We start from the raw sequence: 27,229 nt of genomic DNA on the forward strand, positions 1-27,229 counted from the left end.
AAAAAAGGCAATATAGGGCTTGGGTAGATATTAAAGGTAAGTATTCCCAAAAAACCAAATGAATATTTTGCCTCAGTATTCAATTGAGGGGATGATGTTGGGCCACATAGGTAATAGGAATAAAGATGTGGAAATGGAAATTACTGTATCCAAAAAGGGAGCAGATTTAATGTGTCAAACTAGATAATTTTCACCCCAGGATGCTGAAAGGATTGGCACATGAAATTGCAAGCCCAGTAGCTAGGTTTTTACCACGTCTATCAAATGAGGCCTGGTACTATGCAACTTGAGAGTGGCAAATGATAATGTCTTTATTTAAAATGGGATGCAAAAGGAAGTGATCTGGATACCTATAGGCCCATGAGTTTTGCCTCAATAGTATGTAAGACTAGAACAAATTTGAATGAAAGACTAATCAAAGACAGGGAGGCAAATGAAAAATGGGGTAAAATGTAGGGCATGTGAAATGTAGATTCTGTCAGATTGACCTGATAACTCGGGGCAGGGGAGAGATTGTCTATACAAGAAAAATATGGTAGAACTACTTCACTGAAGCATTTATGGTGCCATATGGAAAATTTACCAGTGAAGCTGAGAAGACGGGTGTTAATATGAGAATTGCAGGGTTTGTAAGGATTACCTAAATGATTGGCAAGATAGGGTTTTTTGGAAGGGGAAGCATCAGGTTAAACAGGTTACAACTGGAGCTCAGACTTGGACTGATTTTTAGTTTTAATGTATTAATGACCTTAGTTCTAAAAGGAGTAATATCCTAACCTCAAGGAAATAAAGCTGGTAGGAATCATCAGTACAGAAGAGGATTAGAACATCATACTAAAAGATGAACTTGAGTATTGGAGTAAAAGAAATTAAATAGAATTCAGTAGTACAGAAAGTAAGGCCATACACTAAAGGACTAATGAGAATTTTTGCTGCAAGCTGGGAATGCCTAAATTGGAACTGCCGAGGAAGTGAAATGCTTGAGTATACTAGTCTGTCACTTAATGACTCAGCCACCAATGTATGTGCCTGTAAAGTATTTGTAGAAGGCATCAGTGACACATCATCTGGAATAAGTTGTTCAAGAAAGATTTTGTAGAAGAAAGCAGCTAGGATAATCAGCAGAATGGAGAGAGTATCTTGCCTTGTTTTGTTTAGTAAAATGAAAACTAAACTAAATGAGGATTGTTCTTTCTAACCTCCACCCCCTCCTTCCAAGGATGTATTTAAACACCAGAGAGAGAAGAGTTTAAAAGTTTCTAACTGTCAGAGTAGTGAAGTTTTTAAGCAGCTTTACAATAGGAGTTGGGAGCAAGAACTAGTTTTACTTCTTTTTAAGATGGATCTTGATCAGTTTTATGAAAGTTACTATCTGCTGTAGCAGGGGACTGGGCCTGATGAACCAGCAAGTTCTTTCCAGTGATACTGTCTTGTATCCAAATACTTTCTGAGAAGGGTGAAGGGAGAAGTGCAACAATAAGGACCAATGCCCATATGCACAAATACAAATGCAGTTTTGGGGTCCACACTCCAAGAAGGATGTGGACAGATTGGAAAGAGCCCAGTGGAGAGTAACAAAATTGATTAGATACCTGGGAAGCAAAACTTATGAGGAAAGGCTGAAAGAACTAGGGTTATTTAGTTTGGAGAAGAGAAGACTTAAGGGGGGATTTGATAACAATCTATAAATAGCTGAAGGGTGTTTATAGAGGGGATGTACATGGGATTTTCTCGGTGGCTTAGGGGGACAGGTCTAGGAACAATGGCATCAAGCTGCAGCAGAGGAAGTTTAGGCTAGAGATTAGGAAGAACTTTGTCTGTGAGGGTGTTCATGCATTGGAGCAGGCTACCTAGAGAAATGATGGAATCTCCATCCTTGGAAACTTTCAAAAGCAGGTTAGACAGACACTTGGCTGGGATATTTTAGTTGGATGATCCTGCCTTGAGCAGGGGGCTAGACTACATTGCCTTTTTCAGTCCCTTTCAGCCCTGCTTTCCTATGAATTTATGTGGAGATGTTATATACTAAGGTTTCCTGAGTCACATTTTCATGTTACACTTGCTATTTGTGATTCATAGCTCCTGTGAACAGAGAATTCAGTGAGAACATGTAGAATGAGTTAACAAATGTTGCCTCATTTATGCAGGCTGATAACCTGAGGTTTTGAAATTTAGTGACTTACAATACCAAACTAATACATCAAAAATGGATGCTTTTTAGCATTATTTTTCTAATAGCGTTAGTTTGGAAAAAGATGGAAGTGGAACTTTCTCTGCACTTGTGTTAAATCAGTACAGTTGATATGGCCCAGAAGTCACCTCTCAAGTAAAAAAAAAAAAAAAAAAAAAAAAAAAAAAAAAAAAAGCTCAGTTAGGCTTCGGAGCGGTGAGAGACGCGCGGGTGAAGCCCGCTGTGCCCCTGCTCCCCTGAAGCCCCCCAGACACCCCCTCAGCAGCCGCAGAGCCCCCTGCCGACCCCCAGCACAGCCAGAGGTAAGCGGGCTCGTGGTGGGAAGGGGTTAACTCCTCGCTTCCTGGGAGGAGGCTGCTGCCTGGAGCCGGGCTGGGTCAAGCCCCGCCCAGGCCCCTGCTTGGCCCAGCCCCCCAGGAAGCCCCACAACTGGAGCCATGCGAACAGGCTGCGTAAACAGGTGTTCGAGTTAGTGCGGAGTTCGCGCAGGTGAAGGCGCGGGAGGGCATGAGACCCTGCCTGTGACCCCCCCCCCAGAGTAGTCAGCCCCAGCCGTAGCCAGCCTACCAGAGGCATGACACAGATGGGCACGCGCCGCACCCCGAGGGTCCCCTCGGGCTCTGCGGCCCTCCCCATTGGGCACCTCAGAGACGGCCACCCAGACAAAGCCCATGGTTCCGGGCTCCACGCAGACGGAGTCCCTGGCTCTTGGCTGCAGGGGCTGCCTGTCCCTTTTTCAGGCTCTGGGGCCCGGGAGCATGGCCACCTCCCCTTGCAGGGTCTACTCCCTACTGGGGTCTCTGGCGTGTCAGCTGGAGGAGCTCCAGGCCACAGTCCAGAGACTGCGTGCCATCAGGGACTGCGAGCAGGAGATAGACTCCTACTGCCAGGCCCTTCTCCCCCAGGAGCTGCAGGGTAGAGCACCGTCTCCCTCCAGGACTAAGGAGGACTCTGGGACCCCCCGCTCTGCCCAGTCAGGGGCAGGGACCAAGGTGGTCAAGGGCCCTAAGGCCCGCCGCACCAAGGCCCCTCCCTTGCCGGAGCTTAGCAACAGGTTCGCACCTCTTGCAGCCCCAGCAGAGCTTGCTCAGTTGCCAGCTCCCGCAGGCAACCCAGGCTCAACCGCAGCTACTGCCCCCACTCTCCCCAAGACAAAGCGAAAGGTGTTTGTTGTGGGAGACTCCATCCTGTGGGGCACTGAGGGGGCAATCTGCCACCCCAACCCCTCAGCCCGGGAAGTCTGCTGGGGGCCCGCATCCGAGACATTGTGGAGAGGATCCCGCAGCTCCTCCAGCCCACAGGCCACTACCCCGTGCTCCTTATTCACGTGGGCACCAATGACACGGCTTGGAGCACCCCCAGCCAGGTCATGAGGCGCTACAGGGATTTGGGCACGGGGCTTAGGGGTCTGGGAGCTCAGGTGGTGTTTTCGTCGATCCTCCCAGTCTCGGGCTATGGGCTGAGGAGGGAGAGGAGGATCCAGGCAGTGAACCAAAGACTGCGGAGCTGGTGTCATCGGGAAGGCTTTGGCGAGAGAGGCAGCGAGCTGCTGGGAAGAGATGGCCTCCACCTCTCTCTCCTGGGAAGGAGGCTCTTCTCAGCCAGGCTGGCTGACCTGCTCTACCGGGCTTTAAACTAAGCCGGCTGGGGGATGGGGGGACTACTACCACTGCTGGCCCACTGAGCGACCCTTGCAAAGCCAGCAGACCAAGGCACTTAAGGGAGCCCACCCCTGCCCCAGCCCTGGCACAATCTGTGGGCAAGGCAAGAGCCCCCAAGGGGAAACTTGTCTGCCTGTACACTAATGCCAGGAGCCTGGGCAACAAGCAGGAGGAGCTCGTCCTCCTGCTCAGTGCAAAGAAATATGATGTCACTGGGATAACGGAGACCTGGTGGGACTCCACCCATGACTGGACCACGGGTATAGAGGGCTATACCCTATACAGGAGGGATCGTGTTGACAAAAGGGGCGGGGGTGTAGCTCTCTATGTGAAGGAAGGCTACATGTCCCTGCAAGCTGATGTTGACGACCGGCATGGACAGCTAGAGACCCTCTGGGTAAAAATTCGTGGGGAATACGGCACAGGGGACACAACGGTGGGAGTCTACTACAGACCTCCCACTCAAAGTCCGGAGTTTGACCAGGAGTTCGCCCGGGAACTGACTGAAGCCGCTTGCTCCAGGACCTTGGTTGTCATGGGTGACTTCAATTACCTGGACATCTCGTGGGAAGATCACTCAGCAAAATCCGAGCAGTCGCAAAGCTTTCTCTCGTGCGTGGATGACCTCTACCTGACTCAAGAAGTCTATGGGCCAATGAGAGGCAAAGCGCTGCTCGACCTGGTACTGGCTATGGGGGACGACCTAATCGGCGATCTAGTGATGGATGGAAAGCTGGGTGACAGCGACCACGAACTGATCACCTTCACCATCCGCCGTAAAGCTGGCAAGTCAGTCAGCAACACAGAAGTCCTTGACTTCAGAAAAGCCGACTTTGACAAGCTCAAGAGGCTTGTCGGTCAGGCCCTCAGGGACCGTGACCCCAGGGAGATGGGAGTTCAAGAAGAGTGGTTGCTTCTCAAGGAAGTGATCCTCAATGCACAAGCTAAATCTATTCCAACACGGAGGAAAGGCAGCAAGAAGGCACAGCAGCCCTCCTGGCTCTCCAGGGACCTAGCGGACCTCCTGCGGCTAAAAAGGAAAGCCTACAAGGGGAGGTGAATCCCATCCTCCATCAAGGAGGATTATTCTGCGCTGGTCCGGTCCTGCAGGGAGCAAACCAGGAAAGCCAAGGCTGCAACTGAACTCCAACTAGCTTCAAGCATCAAGGACAACAAAAAGTCCTTTTTCAGATATGGGGGGAGCTGGAGGAAAAGCAAGGGCAACGTTGGACCCCTGCTAAACCAGATGGGGCAACTGACGCCCAGGAAAAAGCCAACCTATTAAATAGGTACTTTGCGTCAGTCTTTCATTAGTCCCATGGGGCGCCCATGCCTGCTATGGGACCGGGAGATCCGGGTGATGGGGATCCCCTACCCTCCATAAATGCTGACCTCGTGAAGGAACACCTTGAGAAGCTGGATACCTTCAAGTCAGCCGGCCCTGACAATCTGCACCCCAGGGTATTCAAGGAGCTGGCGAGCGTCATAGCCCAGCCCCTGGCACGGATCTTTGAAAACTCCTGGCGCTCTGGTGTAGTGCCCGAAGACTGGAAGAAGGCCAATGTGGTGCCGATCTTCAAGAAAGGGAGGAGAGTGGATCCGGCTAACTACAGGCCCATTAGCCTGACTTCTATCCTGGGGAAGATCTTAGAAAAGTTTATTAAGGAGGCCTTCCTTGATGGACTGGCCCAGGCTAACATTCTAAGGGATAGCCAGCGCGGGTTTGTTGTGGGTAGGTCTTGTTTGACCAATCTCATTTCCTTCTATGACCAGGTGACCTATCACCTGGACAAGGGAGAAGAGACTGATGTCATATATCTTGACTTCAAAAAAGCCTTTGATCTGGTATCCCATGATCACCTCTTGGCCAAACTGGCCAGTTGTGGCCTTGGCTCCACCACGATCCGCTGGCTGGGAAATTGGCTCCGTGGTCAGACCCAGAGGGTTGTAATTGATGGCAGTCGCTCATCGTGGTGCCCTGTGACCAGTGGGGTCCCTCAAGGCTCTGTCCTGGGACCCATACTGTTCAACATCTTCATTAATGATGTGGACATGGGAGTCAGGAGCAGACTGGCGAAGTTCGCCGATGACACCAAACTTTGGGGCAAAGCATCCACGCCAGAAGACAGGCAGGTGATCCAGGCTGACCTGGACAAGCTCAGCAAATGGGCAGATGAGAACCTGATGGTGTTTAACACCGAAAAATGCAAGGTTCTCCACCTTGGGAGGAAAAACCTGCAGCTTCCCGATAGGCTCGGCAGTGCTACGTTGGCTAGCACTACAGAAGAAAGAGACTTGGGGGTCATCATTGACCACAAGATGAACATGAGCCTGCAATGCGATGCTGTGACTAGTAGAGTGACCAAAACGCTGGCTTGCATCCATAGATGCTTCTCGAGCAAATCCTGGGACGTCATTCTCCCCTTGTACTCGGCCTTAGTGAGGCCGCAGCTGGAGTACTGCGTCCAGTTTTGGGCTCCACAATTCAAAAAGTATGTGGAGAAGCTTGAGACAGTCCAGAGGAGAGCCACACGCATGATCAGAGGTCAGGAAAACAGATCTTACGATGACAGGCTGAGAGCCATGGGACTCTTTAGCCTGGAAAAGCATAGGCTCAGGGGTGATCTGATGGCCACCTATAAGTTTATCAGGGGTGACCACCAGGATCTGGGAGAACGTTTGTTCACCAGAGCGCCCCAAGGGATGACGAGGTCGAACGGTCACAAACTCCTGCAAGACTGTTTCAGGCTGGACATAAGGAAGAATTTCTTTACTGTCCGAGCCCCCAAGGTCTGGAACAGTCTGCCAGCGGAGGTGGTTCAAGCACCTACATTGAACACCTTCAAGAGTAAATTGGATGCTTATCTTGCTGGGATTCTATGACCCCAGCTGACTTCCTGCCCTTTGGGCAGGGGGCTGGACTCAATGATCTCCCGAGGTCCCTTCCAGCCCTAATGTCTATGAAATCTATGAAGTAAAAAGCGTGTGCGTATAGAAAGAGGTGTTGTCTTGCGTGGAATTGTATACATGTATGTATGTATGTATGTATGTATGGGCACATGCGTATATAGCATAGTATATAGCTGTGCATAGCTATATGCTCGGGTACAGTACTGTACCTGTGGTGGATCTGTTTAGACCAGTGAATTTGTGGTAGGAAAAAGCAAAAATTAGAGCAAAGAAAACTTTTATATTGGCCACTAATAATGAGTCCATTACAAGCATAATATATTTAATAATAAATAGACATATTTATTACATCCATTATTATATCATTAGTAGATGCAATACATACTTTCCACATCAGAGATGGCTTCTGGGACATACCAGCTGTATTGATTTTTATCACAAACCCAGAGAGAGTTCTACTTTCATCCTCTCATTTGTCCTTCTCCAAACCAATACTATTAGAAAAGTAATGCTAAAGATCATCCATTTTTGATGTACTAGTTTGGTACTGTAAGTCGCTAAATTTCTTGAGGCAGAGAGAGGTGTTGTCTTGCATGTAATTTTTTTGTCTTCCTTCAATTCGGAACAAGAGCAAATGTCAAGAAGCTGCTAAAGGAAGCTCAGGTGATTATTCCCACTTTACCCAACTCATGTACAGTTGCCAGAAGTATGGAAGAAGTTTACCTCCTGATTGCTTAGGAGGAGGCTGCTGGGCAGAAGACATAAGTGGGGGTAAGGGGAAGGTGAAGAGCTTGGTGCAACGTAATATGTTTAACCCCATGCCAGGTGAAGGCTAATAAGGGGAAAAAAAAGAAAGGTGCAAGAAACATGAGGGTTCAGCACTTTGATAAGAATAATGTAGTCTTATTGTAATAGCTCCATCCACTGACTTATCAGTCTCTGACTAGTATTTTTGCTAAATTCTACATGTTCCAAGTTTTTATTTGTAGATCCTTCAAAAAATTCTGAATGCAGGTGCAGACATCTTTGAGTTGTAAGTGTAGGTATTCACATATTTTTGATTGGTCATAGTCATCATTCACAGACCCCTTAGATATAGTCTGCAGACTGCTGGGGGTCCTCAGGCTTGAATTATTGTGTTATTGAAAACACTGTTTATATTTTAGTTATGTGCATTTATAACAAGTAACCAGGTTGAAGAATGTTTCATTCTGAAATAATAAAGTATAAGTTATGTTTTTTAAATAAATCAATCTTAGAAATTTGTTGCTAAATAGAAACTTAAATTTTGTAATGTAAATTTGAAGATAAATAGTGTTCGTTTGTATTTTTGCTGTGCTGTCTATCCAGTTCGATAACTTGTTTTGGTTTAAATCTTTAAAAGTGACTAGTAACTTTGTGTTCCTTTAGTTTCGGGTGTCCAGATTGAGATATTATTAAAGGAGTTTGATCTTCAGGAGGTCCAATGATTTGTTCTTTAAAAATTTACATTAAAATCTTTTTAAAATGTCTCTGGTTAGAAATCCAAAACTTATTTTTCAAAAACTATGCTCTCTTTCTCATTTCAGTGTTGTAGGGCTTTTGCTTTTGATTTAAATATTTGAACAAAACAAAACAAACGAACAAAATCTATACTTTACCTCTCAAGATACAGCACAGATATGACCTGGATTAAAAGAAAAGAACAGCCATAAACTGCATTTGCACTTCCCAAATTCTTGGATTGGCTAGGGGCCACAAGTATTATCCAATCACTCTCATTAATAGGAGCCTGCTGCAGGCTGCCAGTAAGGTGTCCTGCAGCCCAGAATAGCCATAGTGCAAAGCTGCTGTCTGTTCCCATTGTGGTACACACATTATATATGAAGGCCATAGCACAATACTTTGAATTTCCCACAGCGGTCACTCTCTGTGGACTGCTTGTGTGGCATACCGATTCAACATTCTGGCCCTTCATTTTATTAATCTTATTAATCCCTCTTAATACGTATTAGCTTCATCTGTCTTTCAAGGTCTAATCTTGAAGTCACCAATGTAAGCTAAAGGAATAAAAGAGGATTGAGACCTATACAGTTTAATAATAACTATTAGTACTTATATACAGTGAAAGAACCACTCTAAGATATTCATTCCTGTAATGCTTATTTTCTGCTCTTTGCAGTCAAAATACAGTATTTATAGCCTTGGGTCCCATAGAAATAACTTTCCGCTCATTAGCAGCTTAACTGAATTTGCACACACAATTGATTGTGTGCAAGAACTGACATGGTCATGAACCTGGTGGTTGTAACACAGCAGAGTTTACACAAATTGCATAATAATAACTTGCTGTCCTGTGGGAAAGAAGCTTCGACTTTGGTCATACCTAGAATTCCTGTACCCTGAGAGAAATAACACCTTGCACTCTTCCCATAGCAATTTATAAACCAGACTAGTAGATCTAGAACAGAATTGTAGAATTTAAAATGACTACATTTAACTGTAAAATTTAAGCTGAGTTACATCGGTGCTTTTCTCTATAGATTAAAATAATAGGTCACCTTTGTAATATTTACTGTATGGCTAGTTGCTACTGGCAGATGTTAATATAATGGCATGATGGATTTTATGCGCCACCCCAAAAGTCGGGCTTCCTGCTATGCGGACATATATGGCAGGGTGGTGTAATGTTTCAGATGAGCAAAAAATTCCTCACATCACAATTGCGTGACTGCTGGGGCCGAACTGGGACTTGGGGCTATCCCCTCCCCAGTCCAGGGAATCAGATGGGGTGGGAAGGCAGGAGTTGTGTGTCCTGGGCCCCATGCTGGCTCTGTGCCTCATCCCTGGAGTTCAAGACCTGGGGTTATGTCATGCCTGATCATAATGTTCAGTGAAACGTTGGGGTCAAGCACAGGACAGCCTTGGGTCCCAACTGGGGATCAGGTGCAGGGTGTAGATGTTATGTTCCCAACCTCAGGGCCAAGAGTTAGAATGGGGCACAGGACACCCCCAAATCCCTGGGGTCAAACCTGGGGCTGTCTCCTGCCTGATTCCAAAAATGAGAGAGTGGCTATGTCTTGGACCCTGGGGCTGCTGCATGCCTAATCCTGAGATTCAGCTGGGAGTGTCAGGATCATCAGGCACAGGGCAGTCCCAGATCCCATTTCCCCATTAATCACATCTGCCAGGGATCTTACTCAAGACCAAACAGTGTAACTGCAAACTTCCATGTAAGAAAAAAAGGTAATAGTTTACTTAATTATAAGACAGGACAACAGGCCCAGATCTGGCCCCTGCCAGAATGCTGTATAATTAATCTCTCATAAACAAGATGATCTCATTCTTGCAAACTTTGACCATGGCACACCTCAGATTTTATTGCTACATAAGCCTCCACCCTTCTCCCACACACAAAGAGGGAGGGAGGTATTATGATTCCTTTTTCCAGAGTTAAAGTTAAGTAATTACAAACCCAAAGTGTTCCAGAATGATGACTCTATGCCCCCCCATCATGATATTTTAAAAGAAATAAATGTGTTGTGTTTGCACTATAGATTTTGAACCTTTTATCCATTCATGTTTAAGTGTTTTTTTTTTCTTTGTAACCTTGAAGCTGAAATTCCTTCTGAGAGAAGTGTGGAATAAAGAGAGTGGAGACTTTGTATATAATTGCATGATTCTGGGAGCTAAGGTTTTATAAAAAATATTGAGTATGATGAAGCTCTCAATAAAATTGTGTGAGTTGGAAGCACTAGAAAGAAAAATAAATTATTAATGACCTGAAAGTATGTAAATAAAACAATCACAGGCTAGGTAGAATGGAAGACCCCTGAATGTTTCTTTAGCTTCTTGGTAAACAGGTTATTGGGCCATGTGTTTTAAGTACCCAACAGTTTTCTGTATAGACATTTTATGTTCTCCTATGCAATACTTTTAAATACTATACTTAACCTTCAGGTTGTAGAGGTTTGTTGGTTTAGGTCTGGTCTCGGCATATAATCATATGCTTCTAGAAAAAGGTTCATCTTTATTGCCTTGGGTATGCCTATTGAAGTCAGTAAAATTTATTCATGGCCCTAATACACAGCTCTTTGAAGTTTTTGTCATGTCTTTTATTTGATTTCAATGGATTTGGAGTCAAGACTCACAGGAGTAAAATTAAGCATGCACAGAGGTGTTTGCAGGAGCAAGGCCAGAGTTTTGCATCTTCTTTGCTGTCACTATAGAGCAGTGATTCTAAAACCACAGTTAATGCAAAATCCTTGTAAGGGTGATGCAAGATGCTCCTCTATACTAACATCGTTAGCTGTGCAAAATCATTGGATCATAGAAAATTAGGTTTGGAAGGGACCTAAAGAGGTCATCAAGTTCCACCCCATGCCCAAACTAGGACCATCCCCCAACTAGATCATTCCAACCAAGGCTTTGTCTAGCCAGGTCTTAAAAACCTCCAAGAATGGAGATACCACAACTTCTCTGGGTAATGTGTTCCAGTGTTTTACTGCCCTCCTAGTGAGACAGCTTTTCCTAATATCTAACCTCAACTTCCCTTGCTGCAACTTGATACTTGCTTCTTGTTCTGTCATCTGCCACCTCTGAGAACAGTCTAGCTCCATCCTCTTTGAAACTACCCTTCAGGTGGTTGAAGGCTGCAATTAAATTCTCCCCTCAGTCTTATCTTCTCTGAACTAAATACATCCAGTTCCCTCAGCCTCTCCTCAGAAGTCATGTACCTCAGGCCTCTAACCTTCTCTGGACTCTCTTGAATCTGTCTACATTCTTTCTGTAGTGGGGGTACCCAAAATTGGACACAGAACTCTAGGTATGGCCTCATCAGTGTTGAATGGAGAGAAATAATCACTTCCCTCATTCTGCTGGTACTGTTCCTACTATTGCAGCCTGGTATGCCTAGTGTTTGCAACAAAGGTATTCTCTTGGCTAGTATTCAGCTTCTTGTCCCCTGTAACTCCCAGGTCCTTTTCTGCGGAGCTGCTGCTTAGCCAGTTGGTCCCAGCCTGTAGTGATGATTGTTCCATACTACATGCAGGAGTTTGCACGTTTGCTTATTGAACTTCATGAAATATCTTTAGTCCAATCCTCCAATTTGTTGAGGTCTCTCTGAATCCTGGCCTTGCCCTCAGCATATCTAGTACTGTTCCCAGCTTTGTGCCCTCTGCAAATCTGCTGAGGATGCACTTCATCCTGTCTTCCAGTTCATTGGTGAAGATATTTAACAAAATCAGCCCCAGAAGTAGCTCCCAGGGTTTGATGTCACCTGCCAACTAGACATTGAGCCCATGATTGCTACCCTCTGAGCCCAACAATCCAACCAGTTTTCTATCTGCCTTACAGTCCGTTCATCCAACCGATACTTCCTTAGCTTGCTTGCAAGAATGTTGTGAGAAGTCATATCAAAAGCCTTGCTAAAGTCAAGGTGCATCATATCCACTGCTCTCCCCACATCCACAGAGCCAGTCAGCTCATCACAGAAGGCAATCAGGTTGATCAGGCATGACTTACCATTGGTGAATTCATGCTAATGGTTTCTAATCCGCTTTTTCTCCTCCAAATGCTTAGAAACCGATTCCTTGAGGAACTGCTCTGTGATTTTTCCAGGGACCAAGGTGAGGCTGACCAGTCTGTAGTTCCCCAGATCCTCCTCCTTCCCTTTATTAAAGATGGGCACTATGTTTGCCCTTTCCCAATGGTCCAGGACCTCTTCTGACTGCTGTCAGTTTTCCAAGATGATGGAGAGCAGCTCTTCAGTCACATTGGCCAACTCCCTCAACAACTTCAGGTGCATCTGTCCGGCCCCTGGGCCTGTACACATCCAGCTTTTCTTAACAGCCCCTTATCTGTCCTTCTGCTACTGTTGGCTGCTCACCTCCTCCCCAAACTGTGCTGCCAGGTGCAGTGGTCTGAGAGCTGACTCTGGTTGTAAAGACTGAGGTGAAAAAGGCATTGAGTACTTCACCATTTTCCTCCTCATCTGTCAGTACATTGCCTCCCCATTTTAGTAAGTGACCTGCACTTTCCTCAGGAAAACCTCATCAAAACATGCCAACACATCTTCACCATCCCCTAAATAACTACACACCACAACAGAACCATCACCATCTTACATCTGCACCTCCAGGAAAGTTATAGATCTCATCCAATGCACTAAATGCCTTGATGAAAAAATATGTAGGAGAAACCAACCAACAATTGCACACCAGACTGAATGCACACCAAAAATCTATCAAAGACAAGAATACCCAACTACCTATGGGGGCACACTTCTCACAAGACAATTACTCCTATCTTTCAGTTCTAATCCTCAAAGTGAACTTACAAAATGCCTTTTGTAGACAAGCCTCTGAACTTCATAAATCTACGGGATACAAAAAAACGGACTCAATATAGACATTGGATTTATGATGCATTACAACCTGCCTGACATCTGATTCATCGGGTACCTGTCAGACCTGATCTCTTACGTTCTTCTTTCCCCCTCACCTTTTCTCCCCTCCCCCTCTACTTTTCTGCCTTTTGTCTTCCTGATTGCCAGCCATTTACTTTTTCTTTTAAGAGCCTTTTTTTTTACCTTGTACTGTTATCACTGTAGTGTTTCCCTTAGGTCTTTTTTCCCCTTCTTTCTTCCCCCTCTCTTCCCTGTTTTATGTTTTGCTTTTTTTAATTTCTACCTATTTATATTTTCACTGACATCCTGTCACACTTTCTGCTTCCCTCATTCCTGTTTTCCTCATTTTCTACTAATTCCTTTTTCACTGACAGCTTCTTTCTACCTTGTATTCTATCACTGCTGTCTCCCTTTGGCCTTTTTTCCCCCTGCCTGCTTCCCCCTCCCTTACCTGTTTTACCTTTTGCTTTCTAATTTCTAACTATTTACATTTTCACTCACATCTTGTTACTCTTTTTTAGCTTCTCATTCCTTGGAGTCTCCGATAACAGAGACGCCCTGTGCCTGGAGAAGGGTGACTGCACCCAAAACCTTGCCTAAAACTTTTTTTTCCCCAGCTACTCAGTTGGTCTACCACTCAAAGAACCTTAGCTGCCTGTGTCCTTAGACCAACATGGCTACAACCAAAAGCCCTGCACTTTCCTCTGAATCCTAGCCCTACCCTCCAGTATATCTACTGCTTCCCCCAGCTTGATGTCATGTGCAGACTTGCTGAGGGTGCACTCTACACCATCTTCCAGGCCATTGATGAAGACATTGAACAAAACCAGCCCTAGGACCAACCCCTGAGGCACTCCATTCCACACTCTCCCTTTATGACACTATCTCCACTCTTTTTCTGTTATGTGATCTCACACAGTATCAATAATTTGCATGTAGAATTTGAACAATTCAGCTCTTAAATTTTAAAAACACATAGATGCTTGTTGTATTGGTAACTTTAAAAAGATTACTGTAAAATTATTAAAAGGTGTAAAGTAAGCAGGGGAATTGAGTCATTATTGATTCCAAGATGAACATGAGTCGTCAACGTGACGAAACGATCAGTAAAGCTAACCAGGACTCATAGTAGAGATGATATCTTTTATTAGACCAATAAGATTATTGCTAAAAAATTTCTTAAATCAGGCACAAACACCCTTCATCAGGCATTGGAGAAAAGATTGTAAAAGTTCTCCTGGGTTGAAATGAAAGTTCATATTTCATAGGATTTCACAGAGAAGTCAATAGATTCACATCATCACAGGAGGCGAGAGGTTCCTGTGAGGCTTCATACCAGCTGTGAACTGACTGCCCAGAGGAGTTTTCCATCTATTGACTATCTACTACAAGTCCTGATTGCTTTTTTCTCTAGACCAATACAGCTACAAACTTAATACCTGACACACTAAAGCTAACTGCACTTTATCATGTATTAACGGGTGCATGGCAAACAGGTCCAGGGAGGTGATATTTCCCCTCTATGCGACATTGGTCAGGTTGCAGTTGGAGTACTACATCCAGTTTTGGGCACCACACTTCAAGAGGGATGTGGACAACCTCAATAGAGTTTAGAGGAGGGCCACTCATATGGTTAGGGGCCTGCAGGCAAAGCCCTATGAGGAGAGATTCTAGATCTCTTCAGCCTCCGCAAGAGAAGGCTGAGAGGCGATCTTGTGGCTGCTTACAATTCATCAGGGTAGGGCAGCAAGGAATAGGAGATGCTCCGTTTACCAGGGCACCCCTTGGAGTAATTGGGAACAATGGTCACAAATTGACGGAGAACAGATTTAGGTTAGACATCAGGAAGAACTTCTTTACGGTAAGGGTTGCCAGAATCTGGAATGGGCTTCCATGGGAGGTAGTGATCTCCCCTACCTTGGGGATCTTTTAAGAGAAGGCTAGACATGCACCTGGCTGGGGTTGTCTGACCCCAGCGCTCTTTCCTGCCTGGGCAGGGGGTCGGACTCAATTATCTGCTGAGGTCCCTTCCAACCCAAACATCTCTGAATCTCTAAATAGAACATGATGCCTGTCCTTTCTGATTTTCTTCCTTATGACCAATGCATTCAAATATCTGACACCCAGCAGCAAATTTATAATAGTTAAATGCTGTGGAATGGGAGTGATTGGTGCAATGAACTTTAGATTGTGGTAGATTTTAAAGAAGAATAAAGTATCTTCTTTGGTAAAATACAATAGAGAAATAGATTAAGCAAATATGTAATTACATGACTTTTGGTAAATATTAGGTTTTATGCATGACCCGTCACTAACGAACAGTGATTGCTGTATGTAAACTATAAATTCTGATTGATTGAAAATTTTTGTTAAAACATTGAAAAGGGAAGAAGCAAATGGAATCAGAAAGAAGGAAAATTAACTGGAAGGGCAAAACTAAGGATTTAGAACAGTCCAGGGGGCAGGGAAATTCCTGGATTAGGTTATCACGCAAAAAGAAAATCTAGTTGTTCATAATTTTTAGGAATATTTTTTTAACAGATACTAAATTATAAAATAAGTAACATGAGTGTTTTTTTTAATTTCAAAAGATCGTAAAGGAAGCAATATTGAAATATAATTATAAGTCCTACAAATCAGAAAAAGTAAAGTGATATCACAGTTAAGATTTCTGCTGGGTCCTTAGGTTAGTAGATGGAATCTAGTTAATCAAGAGACTGCTACACCAGTGAGTCATATAATTATGCTTACTATTTTATATAATGCTTTACATGTTGAAATATTGTACAGATATTAATCATAGTTATTTGCAATGCAGTGCCTAATCACAGCCTTTATTGACTCTTAATTTCCTTCCTTTTATTGGATTAACTAAAATCTTTAACAATTCATTTCTGTTATGAGAATTTATATTTTACTTGATTTTTAAATTCGTGCTTTCTTCAGTGAGTTCTATGAAGAAATTAAGCACGTGCCTAATTGGAAACTTTGATTTTCCTATTGAAGTCAATCAGAATACTTTTTGTGTTAAAAGTTTAGGCACACACTTCATTACTTTAGCTGCATATACATGTTCAAATGATCTGGAAGAATTCTCCCAGGTTTGTTCTCTTGGTTTAAAAAAAAAAAAAAAAAAAGTACCTGGGAGACACCTGAACAGACATTTATATGCTGAGCTGTTGAAGGGCAGAGAGTTTACAGTGCTGATGCTGCATAGCCAGAGGGCCCTTGTGCACACTTCTCAGAATGCTTTGCAGACTCTTTCAGTCTGCCTGGTAACAGTTGGCAGCAGTACACAGAACAGTCCTGACTGGCTGAACCAGACTGCCTTGCAGTCTCACTGCAGCACAAAGTGGGGATTGTGAAAGGTGGTTTGTTCTGCTCCCTGCTTGGCTGGGGCAAAGCAGTCCAACCTGAGCAACGTGCTCTTTCCTGGGCAGGAGGGTGGTGGGCAGGAGGGTGGTAGACAGGAGCAAAGCACCCTGGGCTACTGTGGCTTCTCTCAGAAGAGAACACTTACAGATATTTGCTGTCCTAGGGGAAGCTCTCAGGAGTGATTTAACCCTGGTTGTTCCCAGGTTATTTTTCTCCTGGAGTAGCCATTTTTGTTCTGAGATAAAAATACTGAACATCTGCAACACATGGTTTTTCCTGGGAGAGCAGCAATTCTCTCAGAAGAAACTAAATGTCTGTATGTGGCCTTTGATCATACAAGATTCAAGTGCCCTCAGCCCCTGTTTACAGTAGTGGGACTTAAGAACCACAGCATTTTTCAAAATTGAGCCCTTTGCTCAGAGGAAAAAAATTCTTGTATCAATAAGCTAACAGTTAAAGATACAAAATGATTTCCTTATTTCCAAGAAATTGTAAGGCTTAATTTTTGCTAATGCTACTGTACATAACTTCATGCTTCTGAATTGTTCCACTGAAGTCATTGGGTCTTGGATGTGAAGATTACCTGTTGTGACTTGTTTGAGTTTTGAGCATATATGTTTGAAATTAGATCAGTGTTTCTTAACCTTTTTGGACTCAAAGCACCTGTCCATAATTCCTGTGAGTTGAGTGGCACCCAGGTTCAGAAACTAACTTATATATTACAAGGTTTACCTCCTTTCAGAGGGATTGGGCAATGGGGGATTAGCCAGGGAGAAACAAACATGAACCTATACTTCTATTATCTCCTCACACCTTTCAGATAATCTCACTGTACCCGTGGGTGCCTTGGCACCCTGCTTGAGGATGACTGTGTTAAAGTAATAGTAAGGTCTGAAAATGAATAGTTTTTCACTGTAAATTAATGAAGATAAAACATTTTACCCTGCTACCACCACTTTTATCAATGCAGTCCAGTCTGTGTATGGCTTTTGTTCTCAAACCATTCTGGTGTATAGTGTTATCACATAAATAACACATTCAGTGTTGCTGTGTGGAAGATTCTGAAGCAGTTGCCTTTAAGAGTTAGAACTTCTAACCGTGTTGTGGTATTTAGTGTCTTATTCCATTTTATTTATGAACCACTATTTGAACCTCTCAGTTATGCTTGTATATTGTCCCTTATTTTAGATATTATGATCTAGTGATCCTCTCTGGCCTTTAAATTCTTTGAATATTTTGTCAGCTATGAAGGATATTATTGATTAAATTTTTGTAGCAATTTTTAACTGGTCAATTGCACAGTTATTTCTGGTAATAAAATCAACAATAGATGTTCAGAAAAAGAAAATGTGTTTTTTCACAAAATGGTTAGATATAAATTTTTAGCGAAGGAGTGTTACTGAAAATGTGAACATATTCAAATTATAGTTCCTCTTATTGCCTTTTGTCACATGTATGTGTTTATACAAAATTGTATTTACTCAAATACAATACAAGGTTTTTTCCCTGATCAACCTCGGGGAAAAAAGCCCCTCATTTTACATTAATACACAAGGAAATCTCACTAAGTACATTGTCTGTCTTTAAATTGCTGCCAATTTAAAGCGGCATGTACTCAGTAACAGAAATCAACTATGAAGTTGATTTTAAATGCAGCCAACACTGAGCATGACTATAAAGCACATGGTCTATACTGGGCAAACATGCTGATGGGAACCTACCACAAGGATAGGTTAGCACAGCCCATCTGGGTAAGATGCGTGGTAGCACCCGATGTGCTCAGTTCCCCTTAGCACCAATCCTTTTTCAAGTCATGGTGAACCACTACATTGAATACTTTTTAACTTCTGCTTCACTCCTGCAGCTGAGTTGTGCTTTTCTTTCCCATTTGTAGATTACTATGAGAATGTTTATTTCAAAGCTAGTGTTTTCAAATTTGCTTTTTGCTTCCTGGTCATCAGGGAAAGCAGGGTCTGACAGTAAGTGGGGGAGGGAAGCTGCTGGGGAGAGGCAGAAGGCAACAGGGCTACCTGACCCCCCTAAACTTGTTTTTCCTTGCTATAGCAGTGGTAGAAGGAGAAATTCAAGGCAAACCTCTAATAATTAGAGTTTATACTTGGAAAATTATAACAAATTTATAAATTTTCCATGTATAAAAACTAACTATTGAGGTGGGGTGGTCTTATATTCGAGTAAATGTGGTAGCTTGCGTTTATACCACAGTTTAATTAATTTTTTTTTCCAGAAAATGTCTGTGTTTTTGTAATTGCTGTTTCCTTCAGTAATTCAGTTCTTGGGGGTTAAAGGTGTTTGTCAAACCACAAATATTAAAAATCTATGCTTTTTTATTTCAGGTATTTGGAAAAGTATGAGAAAGTGCATCATTTTGGGGAGGATGATGATGAGGTACAACCAGGCAATCCAAAGCCACAACTTCCTATTGGTGCGATTCCATCTTCCTACAATTACCAGCAACACAGTGTGTCAGGTAAAATTTTTGAGGGGGGAAAAAATAGTATTTATAGTTTTTGTTGTGTAAAATGGGACAGGCTACTCAGTAGTTTCTAGATGTATTTATAGGTTTATTAAGAATAGCAGCTTTGTGAGTAACTCAAATCATTATCTAGTGCAAACTAAATCATTTCCACTGTCAAGCAAAATAAAACAAGCATAAATCTGTAAGTAATTGCACACACCTGTGCTCCAGCAAGTATGGGTAAATTGTTACCTGCCTTCAAACAGACTTCCTTGAACATCCACAATTTAAAGATCTGTTCTGCCAAGGTAAAGAGTTAGTTTAGGAGTTTTCCTTGATGAATTTCTTCGTAAAATTTCTAATTGTTTAACTCTGAAGTCAGCTGATATCAGCTCTTAGATCAGAATGTGAGAAACCCAGAAGTCAACAGGGCATCCAGAATCTGTACCACATAGGGATTTGCAGATGAAAATGCAAATCTGGATTAGAATCCCGAAACCAATTAGAAGTGGATGTCATCTCTGCAGTTTAAGCATAATACATTTTTTATAAAAATCTGAGTAATTAGAAAACTGCTTTCAACTTGAAAACGACTTCCAACCTTCAGTTTTAAGGTAAAGCATAATGTAGTTTTTCATTTCAGAGATGAAAAAGGGACAGATATGTTGCTGGCCTCGTTCGTATCCAAAGAAGGAAGACCTTGATATTCTTGCTGAAAGGAGATAGAAAAAGAAAAAACCCTGAAACAAATTGAATTTTGGGAAATATGCTAAAGTTCTATAACCCATGTGCTAAATACAGTTATCAGTTGTTTACTTACTCTGTTAATATGAGTACTTGTTTTATTGGCTCAGTTTTAGAAACATTGTTTTCACTTTTTTTTTGTTAGATTACCTTCGTCAAAGTTACGGGCTGTCTATGGACTTTAATTCGCCAAATGACTATAATAAATTGGTGCTTTCACTGTTATCTGGACTTCCAAATGAAGTGGACTTTGCTATTAATGTGTGTACTCTTCTGTCAAATGAAAGCAAACATGTCATGCAGCTTGAAAAAGACCCTAAGATCATCACTTTGCTGCTTGCTAATGCTGGGGTGTTTGACGACAGTAAGTATATAACATTTTCACAAGCCAAGCAAGAGGATTCAGATACATACATAGTTTTAAATAACCATCAGTTTTCATGTTTGGTAAAATTTTGTTTTTGACTGAATTGTAATAAAGTTGATGCTTAGTTTTCTTTTTTAATTATTCCATGGTAACTTGTGCTTTGTAAGTATTAAATAACTTTTTTAGTTCCGGTAACTTAAAATATATTTATTCTACCGAAAGTTAATATTACGGAACACTAATTTTAGTAAAACATAAATTATATTTTTGGTGGTGTGTTTAAATTATTTAAGTAGTAGTTATAATATTTTTAGCATTAAATTTATGTTGAGATCCTAATGTTAAGATTTGTGTGTTTTCTGGTGAAAACCTAGGATCTTGATTATTTTTTAAAGATACATGTTTAGTATGAATTATAAAATACAGCATCTCATAAAAATGACACCAAATTGGAATTCCAATAGAAAGAGGTTTTTCTCAGTTCCGTAATAGAAGATCTAGAAATAAAAACTCTAAATCATCCAAATGCTCAATCTTGGTTTAAGAAATACTTAGTTGAGATGCTTTAAAGAAAATAGTAAATATTTTCACAAAAATATTTCAATATCAAGATCTATGTTGGGTAACAAGCATGTGGCTTCCTGGCCAACCTAGATTTTGTTTACTGGAAGTTTTTTGGTCAGGAAAAGGTATAGCTAAAATATTGTAAAATCACCTAAGTGTCAATGGTGGAACTTAACTCCTGTATGAAACTTCTCTGTCAAGAACTAGTTAACCTCAAAGGTAAAGCTGTTTAAGCAAATTATGAAATATGCATTTTTTAACTAAAGGGTATTTGGAAGTCTCTTAGTAATGGGTATTTGTGAGTACCTATGTACAGACTCACAAAATGATGTATTAGAGTCACTGTCTTTGTGAGATATTATACTATCAGCTTTTTAAATTAAAATAACTTTTTACTTAATCATTTTTAATATGTAATATGTCATTTTTGTAATATGATGTTAATTCTGGTCTAATTTCTCTCCGTTAGATTTTTCAGATTATGTATGTGTGTTTTCTTAGTAGGATGTTGTTCTACAAGATTAAACTATTCCTCACACGTACCCAGACCAAAATATTGTCTGACTCTGGGCCAGTCGCAAGGACTCCCAGGTACAAGAAATGATTCAAGAGAGGCTGAATTTAAATCTGATATCCTAGTTAGTGCTTCCAAGAGGCCCATCCTTAGTTTCTGAATTTAAATTATTGTTGTGCTGAGTCAGGATAATTGTTTCTTCAAAATCACTTTTATAGGGGGAAAAAAACATATAAGTGGTGTTTCAGTAGTTTTTGGATGTTCTTTTGTTTTGTGACTTCTTGGACACTGAAAAATTTGAGAGCTCTTTCTCCTGTTTGCCTTTTTAAGTCAAAACTATGATTTTTGTATGGTTGTTTCATAACTGACCTACTAGTGATACCATACTAACAGTCTTCCTCAACTGAAAAGCACTGAAACGAGGACTAAAAGCACGAGGATAGTAATTTTTCTGTAAAGGAAATTTATAGTGGTTTTTTTTTTCTATTGTTGGGGGAATTATTTTTACATCCAGCAACGAAAGTCTCAGCAAAATATAAGACTGATGTGCCATGTTTCACCAATAATACCCTGTAGCAGGGCACTAAGGTGCCTGCAGCTCTTGGGAGCAATGAGGAAGGAGCCCAGGTGCTGGTTGCTAGGGCAACCGCAGGGAGCCAGTGACTCATACCTGTCAGCAGTCAGCTGACCGGAAGGGGCAGGGCCTGGCTCCCATTTAAACCCCAGAACTGAGTTCAGGGAGGCAGTTCCCCAATCTTGGGCCATACCTGCAGTCTGGCCTCTCCTCTTAACTCAGTCTGGCAGAGCTCCTTCCCCTCTGGTTGCCAGCAGGGAACTGCCTCCCTGGACTCAGTCCTGGGGTTTAAGTGGGAGCCCAGCTCTGCCCCTTCTGGTCATCTGACTGCTGACAGGTATGAGTCACTGGCTCCCTGCAGTTGCCCTAGCAACCAGCACCTGGGCTCCTTCCGCATTGCTCTCAAGAGTAGCAGGCACCTTAGTGCCCTGCTACATACCCCATTGCTGATTTTCTGGATGTGCTGCACTTTGTTGTTGCCAAATGCATTTGGGTTCCCCAAGCCTTGGTCCTAAGCACCTGAAAATGGGACATAATCTTCATTCAAGAATATAACTCATTCTTTATCCAGTTTTGCAATCTGTCGCTCTGATAGAGATGGAAAGTTTTGGCATTTTAAAAAAAATATTTTAAGCTTACTTATCTCTGGTTTTTTATATTGTGAATTTATAAAGCAGAGATGATGTTTTCCTATCAGTTTTTATGGCACCTAAAAGAAAGGAACTGCAGGCCTAGTTGTTTTAATCGTGAGCACGCTATATAGCAGTAAATCTTTTGGTAATTAAGCAAGGAAATCTAACTGTGGATTTAGGTTAAATTTGCATAGCATCATTATCATTTTAATTTTGTGAAAACAATTTTAGGTGTAAATTAAGATTGCTCATGGCTTATCTAAAGTTAGTATGGGATTCAAGAAAGTTTAAATTTGGCATACCTATAATGCAAAGTTTGCTGCTGCTTCTTATTATGATTATTATTTGCTTTTTGTGATGCATGGTATTTTTTCTTAATTTTGTTACCATTTCATGTTTGTTCCATTTTATATTTTTTAGAAAGAATTATATTACATGTGGTAGGACAGCCTTCCCCTCCTTTTCAGAAGTACTCTCTCAGTATTTTGAAATTAGTGATTCATTTTTAACTTAAAACTCTACAATGAATTTTGGAAACACACTAATACAAAACCTTCTTCCCACTTCCCACTGGCAAGTAAAATCCTGCTAAATAACTTGTTTACATCCTCAAAATATTTATGCCTTGCTACTGAATGCTGTAGAAGTTGCGGTCTTGGATTCTTTGGGTATGTCTACACATGCATATTAATGTGATGCAATAAACTCTGGTGCTTACCACACCAGAGTTCATTGCTCCCTGGGCACGCATCTAAATGCGCACCCGGAATTGCAGCATGTTGAGCCCTGGTAGCAGTCGTGGCTGGCGGGAGACCCAGAGGGTCAGCCTGTCAACCTGGGGCTGCCTACCCCAAGTCAGTGCGCTGCCAACAGGCTGGTTAGGGCATGGCCAGCCCCTGCAGTGAAGCGCCCTTGTGTCCCAGCCAGTAGGGGCAGCATTTACATATGCACTGCTGCAGTTTTTTACTTTGCAGTGGGGATAATACTTGTTTTTACAAATACTATCTTGCTGCAAAATAAATTAGTTTACTCTCTAGCCTTATAGGGCGCACATATAGATGCATAGCGGTTACTGCATAGCTAATTCATCTACTATGCAGTAAATGTCTCATGTAGACATGCCCTTTAAGGCCACGTTCAGATAAGTGTGGATGTTTGGTTCCCTGGGAACAAGTAGCAGCAGCGCACCTTGTGCCGCTGCTGCTTGTCCCTGGTGAACGCTCATGCCATATGCACTTTGGTGCATGGCAAGTTACCCTGGGTAGGGTAGGGGAGGCTGGAGCCAGCACTGGGCTGACTCCAGCAGCCTTACCTGGAGTCCAGGGGCTTTCTGCAGCAGTAATGATTCTGTCACACGGAGCCTGGCTGGCAGCTGGAGTGTGGCTCTGGGCAGCCTGTCTCTGCTGTTGAGCGGTACACACTGTCCTTGCGTGCGCTTTTTTTCCCTTTTTTTTTTTTTTTTTTTTTTTACCCCTGGATATTGACCTCTGGATGTATGGTATGTAACACTGCAGACATGTTTGCAGTGTCACTTCCTGCACGGCTATGCTCATCTAGGCACAGCCTAAGATGCCAATTGGTGCTTTATTTTGTAACATTTTTCACACGTCAAAAATTAGGAAGAAGGTTCTATTTTAATATTACTTCATATGATGCTAATTAGTTATATATTTCCAGAATGCTAAACAGTTCTTTTCGTGTTAGTTAGAATCTAGTGAACTGTATGCAGTCTTTGCTGCTTTCAAGAAGCAATAGACTAGAAAGACTGTAGCATTGGCTTTACCAGAGGAGCCAAGATTCACCAAAAGGATTCTGGTAAAATGTGGGCATTTGTTTTAAGTGGCAGTGATGTCCAGACATATTTTTGTTGTTGTTGTTAAATTCCACTACGGAGTTTTTTCCTTAATTTATAGTTCCAGTCTAAACTAGGAATACTTTTTACTTTATCCTGTGCATAAGACTTAAAACTAAACAGTCACTTCATACTATTGAAAAAAACTTCAGAAAAGTATTTCATGGCTATTCAAGGCTTTTCAAATATTTACCTCAAAATAGGCTGTAATACTTCTAATTAGTGGGTTGAATATACAGAAATTGAAATTAGGGTGGCTTGCTACAATTTACTATACAGGTACACTAGGCAAAAATAAACATTTTGAGTGGTCTGTAATATTATTGGATTTTATTTGGAGTATGGATTACTAGAAAAATGGAAAAGTGTACTTTTTTTTTTTTTTTTTTTACTGAATGTTACTTTTTATGCTTAAAGCTTTAGGATCATTTTCTGCTGTATTTGGAGAAGAATGGAAAGAGAAAACTGATAGAGATTTTGTTAAGGTAATTTTAAAAATATTAAACTACTTTTAACTGTACCAAGGGTGGAAAATTATAAATCTCATAATGTACCAAAATGGTTTTAATTAAAAGGTTACTTTGAACTATGCTCAAGCTTTATACCTTTTAGGGAAATATGGTTGGCTGCGAAATCAAAGTTATTTATAACTTAAATCAAGATTCTAGAAACTGGATGTTAATAGGAAGAAAATAATTAAGAACAGGGAAATAAATATAAATTTCGTATTTTTATAAAAGAGTTGAAGTTTGAAAGGAAAAGACCGGCTGTACGGTTTATATGGCAAAAGAAAACAATACTGGTATTTTTAACTGCTGAGATGAACAAAACAGTAGATTAAGAAATGGGTGCTGTGGCCAGTTTTTAAAAGATTTAGACAACTTTTGTTCAGTTAAATGTTTATATTATGATATCTAGGTGTGCTCAAGGCTTTTGTGTTTCCACTAGAGGGCATGATCTACTAAATTAATAATGGAGCAACATAATTTCAAAGTTACATATAACTTTGTTATGTGTAAACGTCTCTTTGCCCTAGAATAAACTTTTATGGTGCTGGGTAACATCTGATTTGGTACATATTTAAAAGCTTTGACATTTTCTGTTTGCTTAAGGAGATGGGAGGGGAGGGGGGGAGATTGGGGGGTGTTATGTGGGGGGGTTGAAAACTGATTCCGTAACTGGTTTTCAGACAGCTAATATTAAAATAGGAGGAATTTTTAAATGATTTTGATCCTTTATACTGTTTGTTTTCATATTTTGAAATGTAATAAACTAGTTATTTCCACCTCTCTTTGTAGTTAGGTTTCTGCTTAATTTCTTTCTTACTGTCAGTAGAATTGCAGTTTTAGCATTCCAAACATTAAAAAGGAGTATTTATTTGTGAAAAAAATGTTTTCTGTTTATCATATAGTTTCTTTTTTACAAAGCTTAGTTTTGGGCTAAGTTGTTCAATACAAGTTCCTGTTGAATGTTTATTGCTAAAATATGAATAAGTGCCCTGCCCAAACAGTGAAATTGAATGAAGAATATTAACATTCATAAATTTATTAATTTAGCTTGGAGATATGCTAAAGTAAAGTAAAAGTAAGTCTAAAAATGTGTGCTTGATAATCCTTGTCTTTACTTTTTCCTAAAGATAGATACTAAAAATTATTCTTGGAAGGAGTTGTTTTTTAAGTGCCTGGTGTTTCTGATTTTTAACATCTGCTGAATGTGAGACAGCCTGTCTGTACAGTAGTTGGCTAAGAACAACATAAAGCACAATGTCTAGATATGTAAACATTTGAAATGATGTGAAATTATTAAATGTTTGTTAATTATATCATTTTAAATAATTATAGTACATGAGAACAGATGGTTTTAACGGTCTCTTAACTGAGTGCTAAGTAGAACCAGCATAGCTTCAGTAAGGTTTACTAATAAGAAACTTGGATGTACTCCAAGACCTATCTATCAGCAAAACATGGTGTATAATACCATGTACAGTAAGACATTGTTGAAAGTGTGCCATAAATTAACACTACCTCTAAAAATATCCATATATGCCAGGAATACATATTTTTTCATAGAATCATATTTTAAGCAGTGAGTTGACCCCACTACTGGAAGCCATTTTATTCAGGAGCTGTGCTTTTGTGTGTAAGAAGAAACAAGGGGGGAGTATTAGAAGCATTGTTAGATCTCTCAATTCCAGTACTATTCTCTTGATGTGGAACCAAGATATTATGCCTGTACCAGCAGGGATTTTGTATTCATTCTTTTCATTTTTGGATAACTTTTACATCTTTGAATTTAGCAGAATGGTGCTTACATAGGTCTGTGCTCTTTTGTTCTCTTTTTTCTTACTCTCTTGTATGTTTTGGTGTTTCTGTTATTTGTGCTGCCAGGTATAACTGCCTTTTTTTAAGGTTGCTACTCAATTCTCCTGTAATTTCAACAATGTCAGCAAACAACAAATTTAGTTAAAGATAAGAATAGCTTTCATATGGTGGTGACAAAGAAGCACTCACCACTCACATAAACATACTAACAAAGGATAAACTAGATGAATAAGGTGTTTTAAGGGTGTCCAGAGAAGCTGATAAAGTTTTTTCATACTGAAAAATGGTAAAATAGGTAGAGAGAGATGCAGAGTGATATGATATGAAGGAAGTAACATGCAAGTGTTGTGACAGACGTGTAAGGGGAGAGTTTTAAAAGTGGGAAATTTGAAACATGGATTCAAAGCCACATTTGAGTAAGAAATTTAACCATTAGCCTATAATCCGGAGGGTGAGTGACATTTTTTTCTGTGTCCTCCAGCTGCATTTAAGTGAACATACTTCATTTATTATTAAATTCAGTATTGTCTGTGCCAGTTAAGCATGCTTTGAGGATATCTAATGTACTGAATCTGTGGGGACTTCTGGTGGCTTTAGACACTAACTCCTTTCCATTCTGAGTCACAACAGAGCTAAGCCCAAAGCTAGATGGCTAGTCGCACA

At 41.3% G+C, this 27,229-nt stretch overlaps 1 protein-coding gene across 3 annotated transcripts in view; it reads left to right on the forward strand.

Annotated features, from left to right (window-relative positions):
• ARID2 (AT-rich interaction domain 2) overlaps window positions 1-27,229 on the forward strand; it is a 166,117-nt gene that overhangs the window by 64,930 nt on the left and 73,958 nt on the right. For 2 of the 3 annotated variants that reach the window (XM_090042391.1, XM_090042392.1), the window contains 4 exons: window positions 18,877-19,010; window positions 19,888-20,106; window positions 21,175-21,264; window positions 24,663-24,730. In XM_090042391.1, the coding sequence (XP_089898517.1) occupies window positions 18,877-19,010; window positions 19,888-20,106; window positions 21,175-21,264; window positions 24,663-24,730 (511 nt within the window). The remainder of the gene's footprint in view (window positions 1-18,876; window positions 19,011-19,887; window positions 20,107-21,174; window positions 21,265-24,662; window positions 24,731-27,229) is intronic. The other variant, XM_090042393.1, reaches the window with a different exon arrangement.

Source organism: Crocodylus siamensis, chromosome 4 (assembly GCF_052110815.1).
Source record: "Crocodylus siamensis isolate JL-2025a chromosome 4, ASM5211081v1, whole genome shotgun sequence".
Taxonomy (NCBI): domain Eukaryota; kingdom Metazoa; phylum Chordata; order Crocodylia; family Crocodylidae; genus Crocodylus; species Crocodylus siamensis.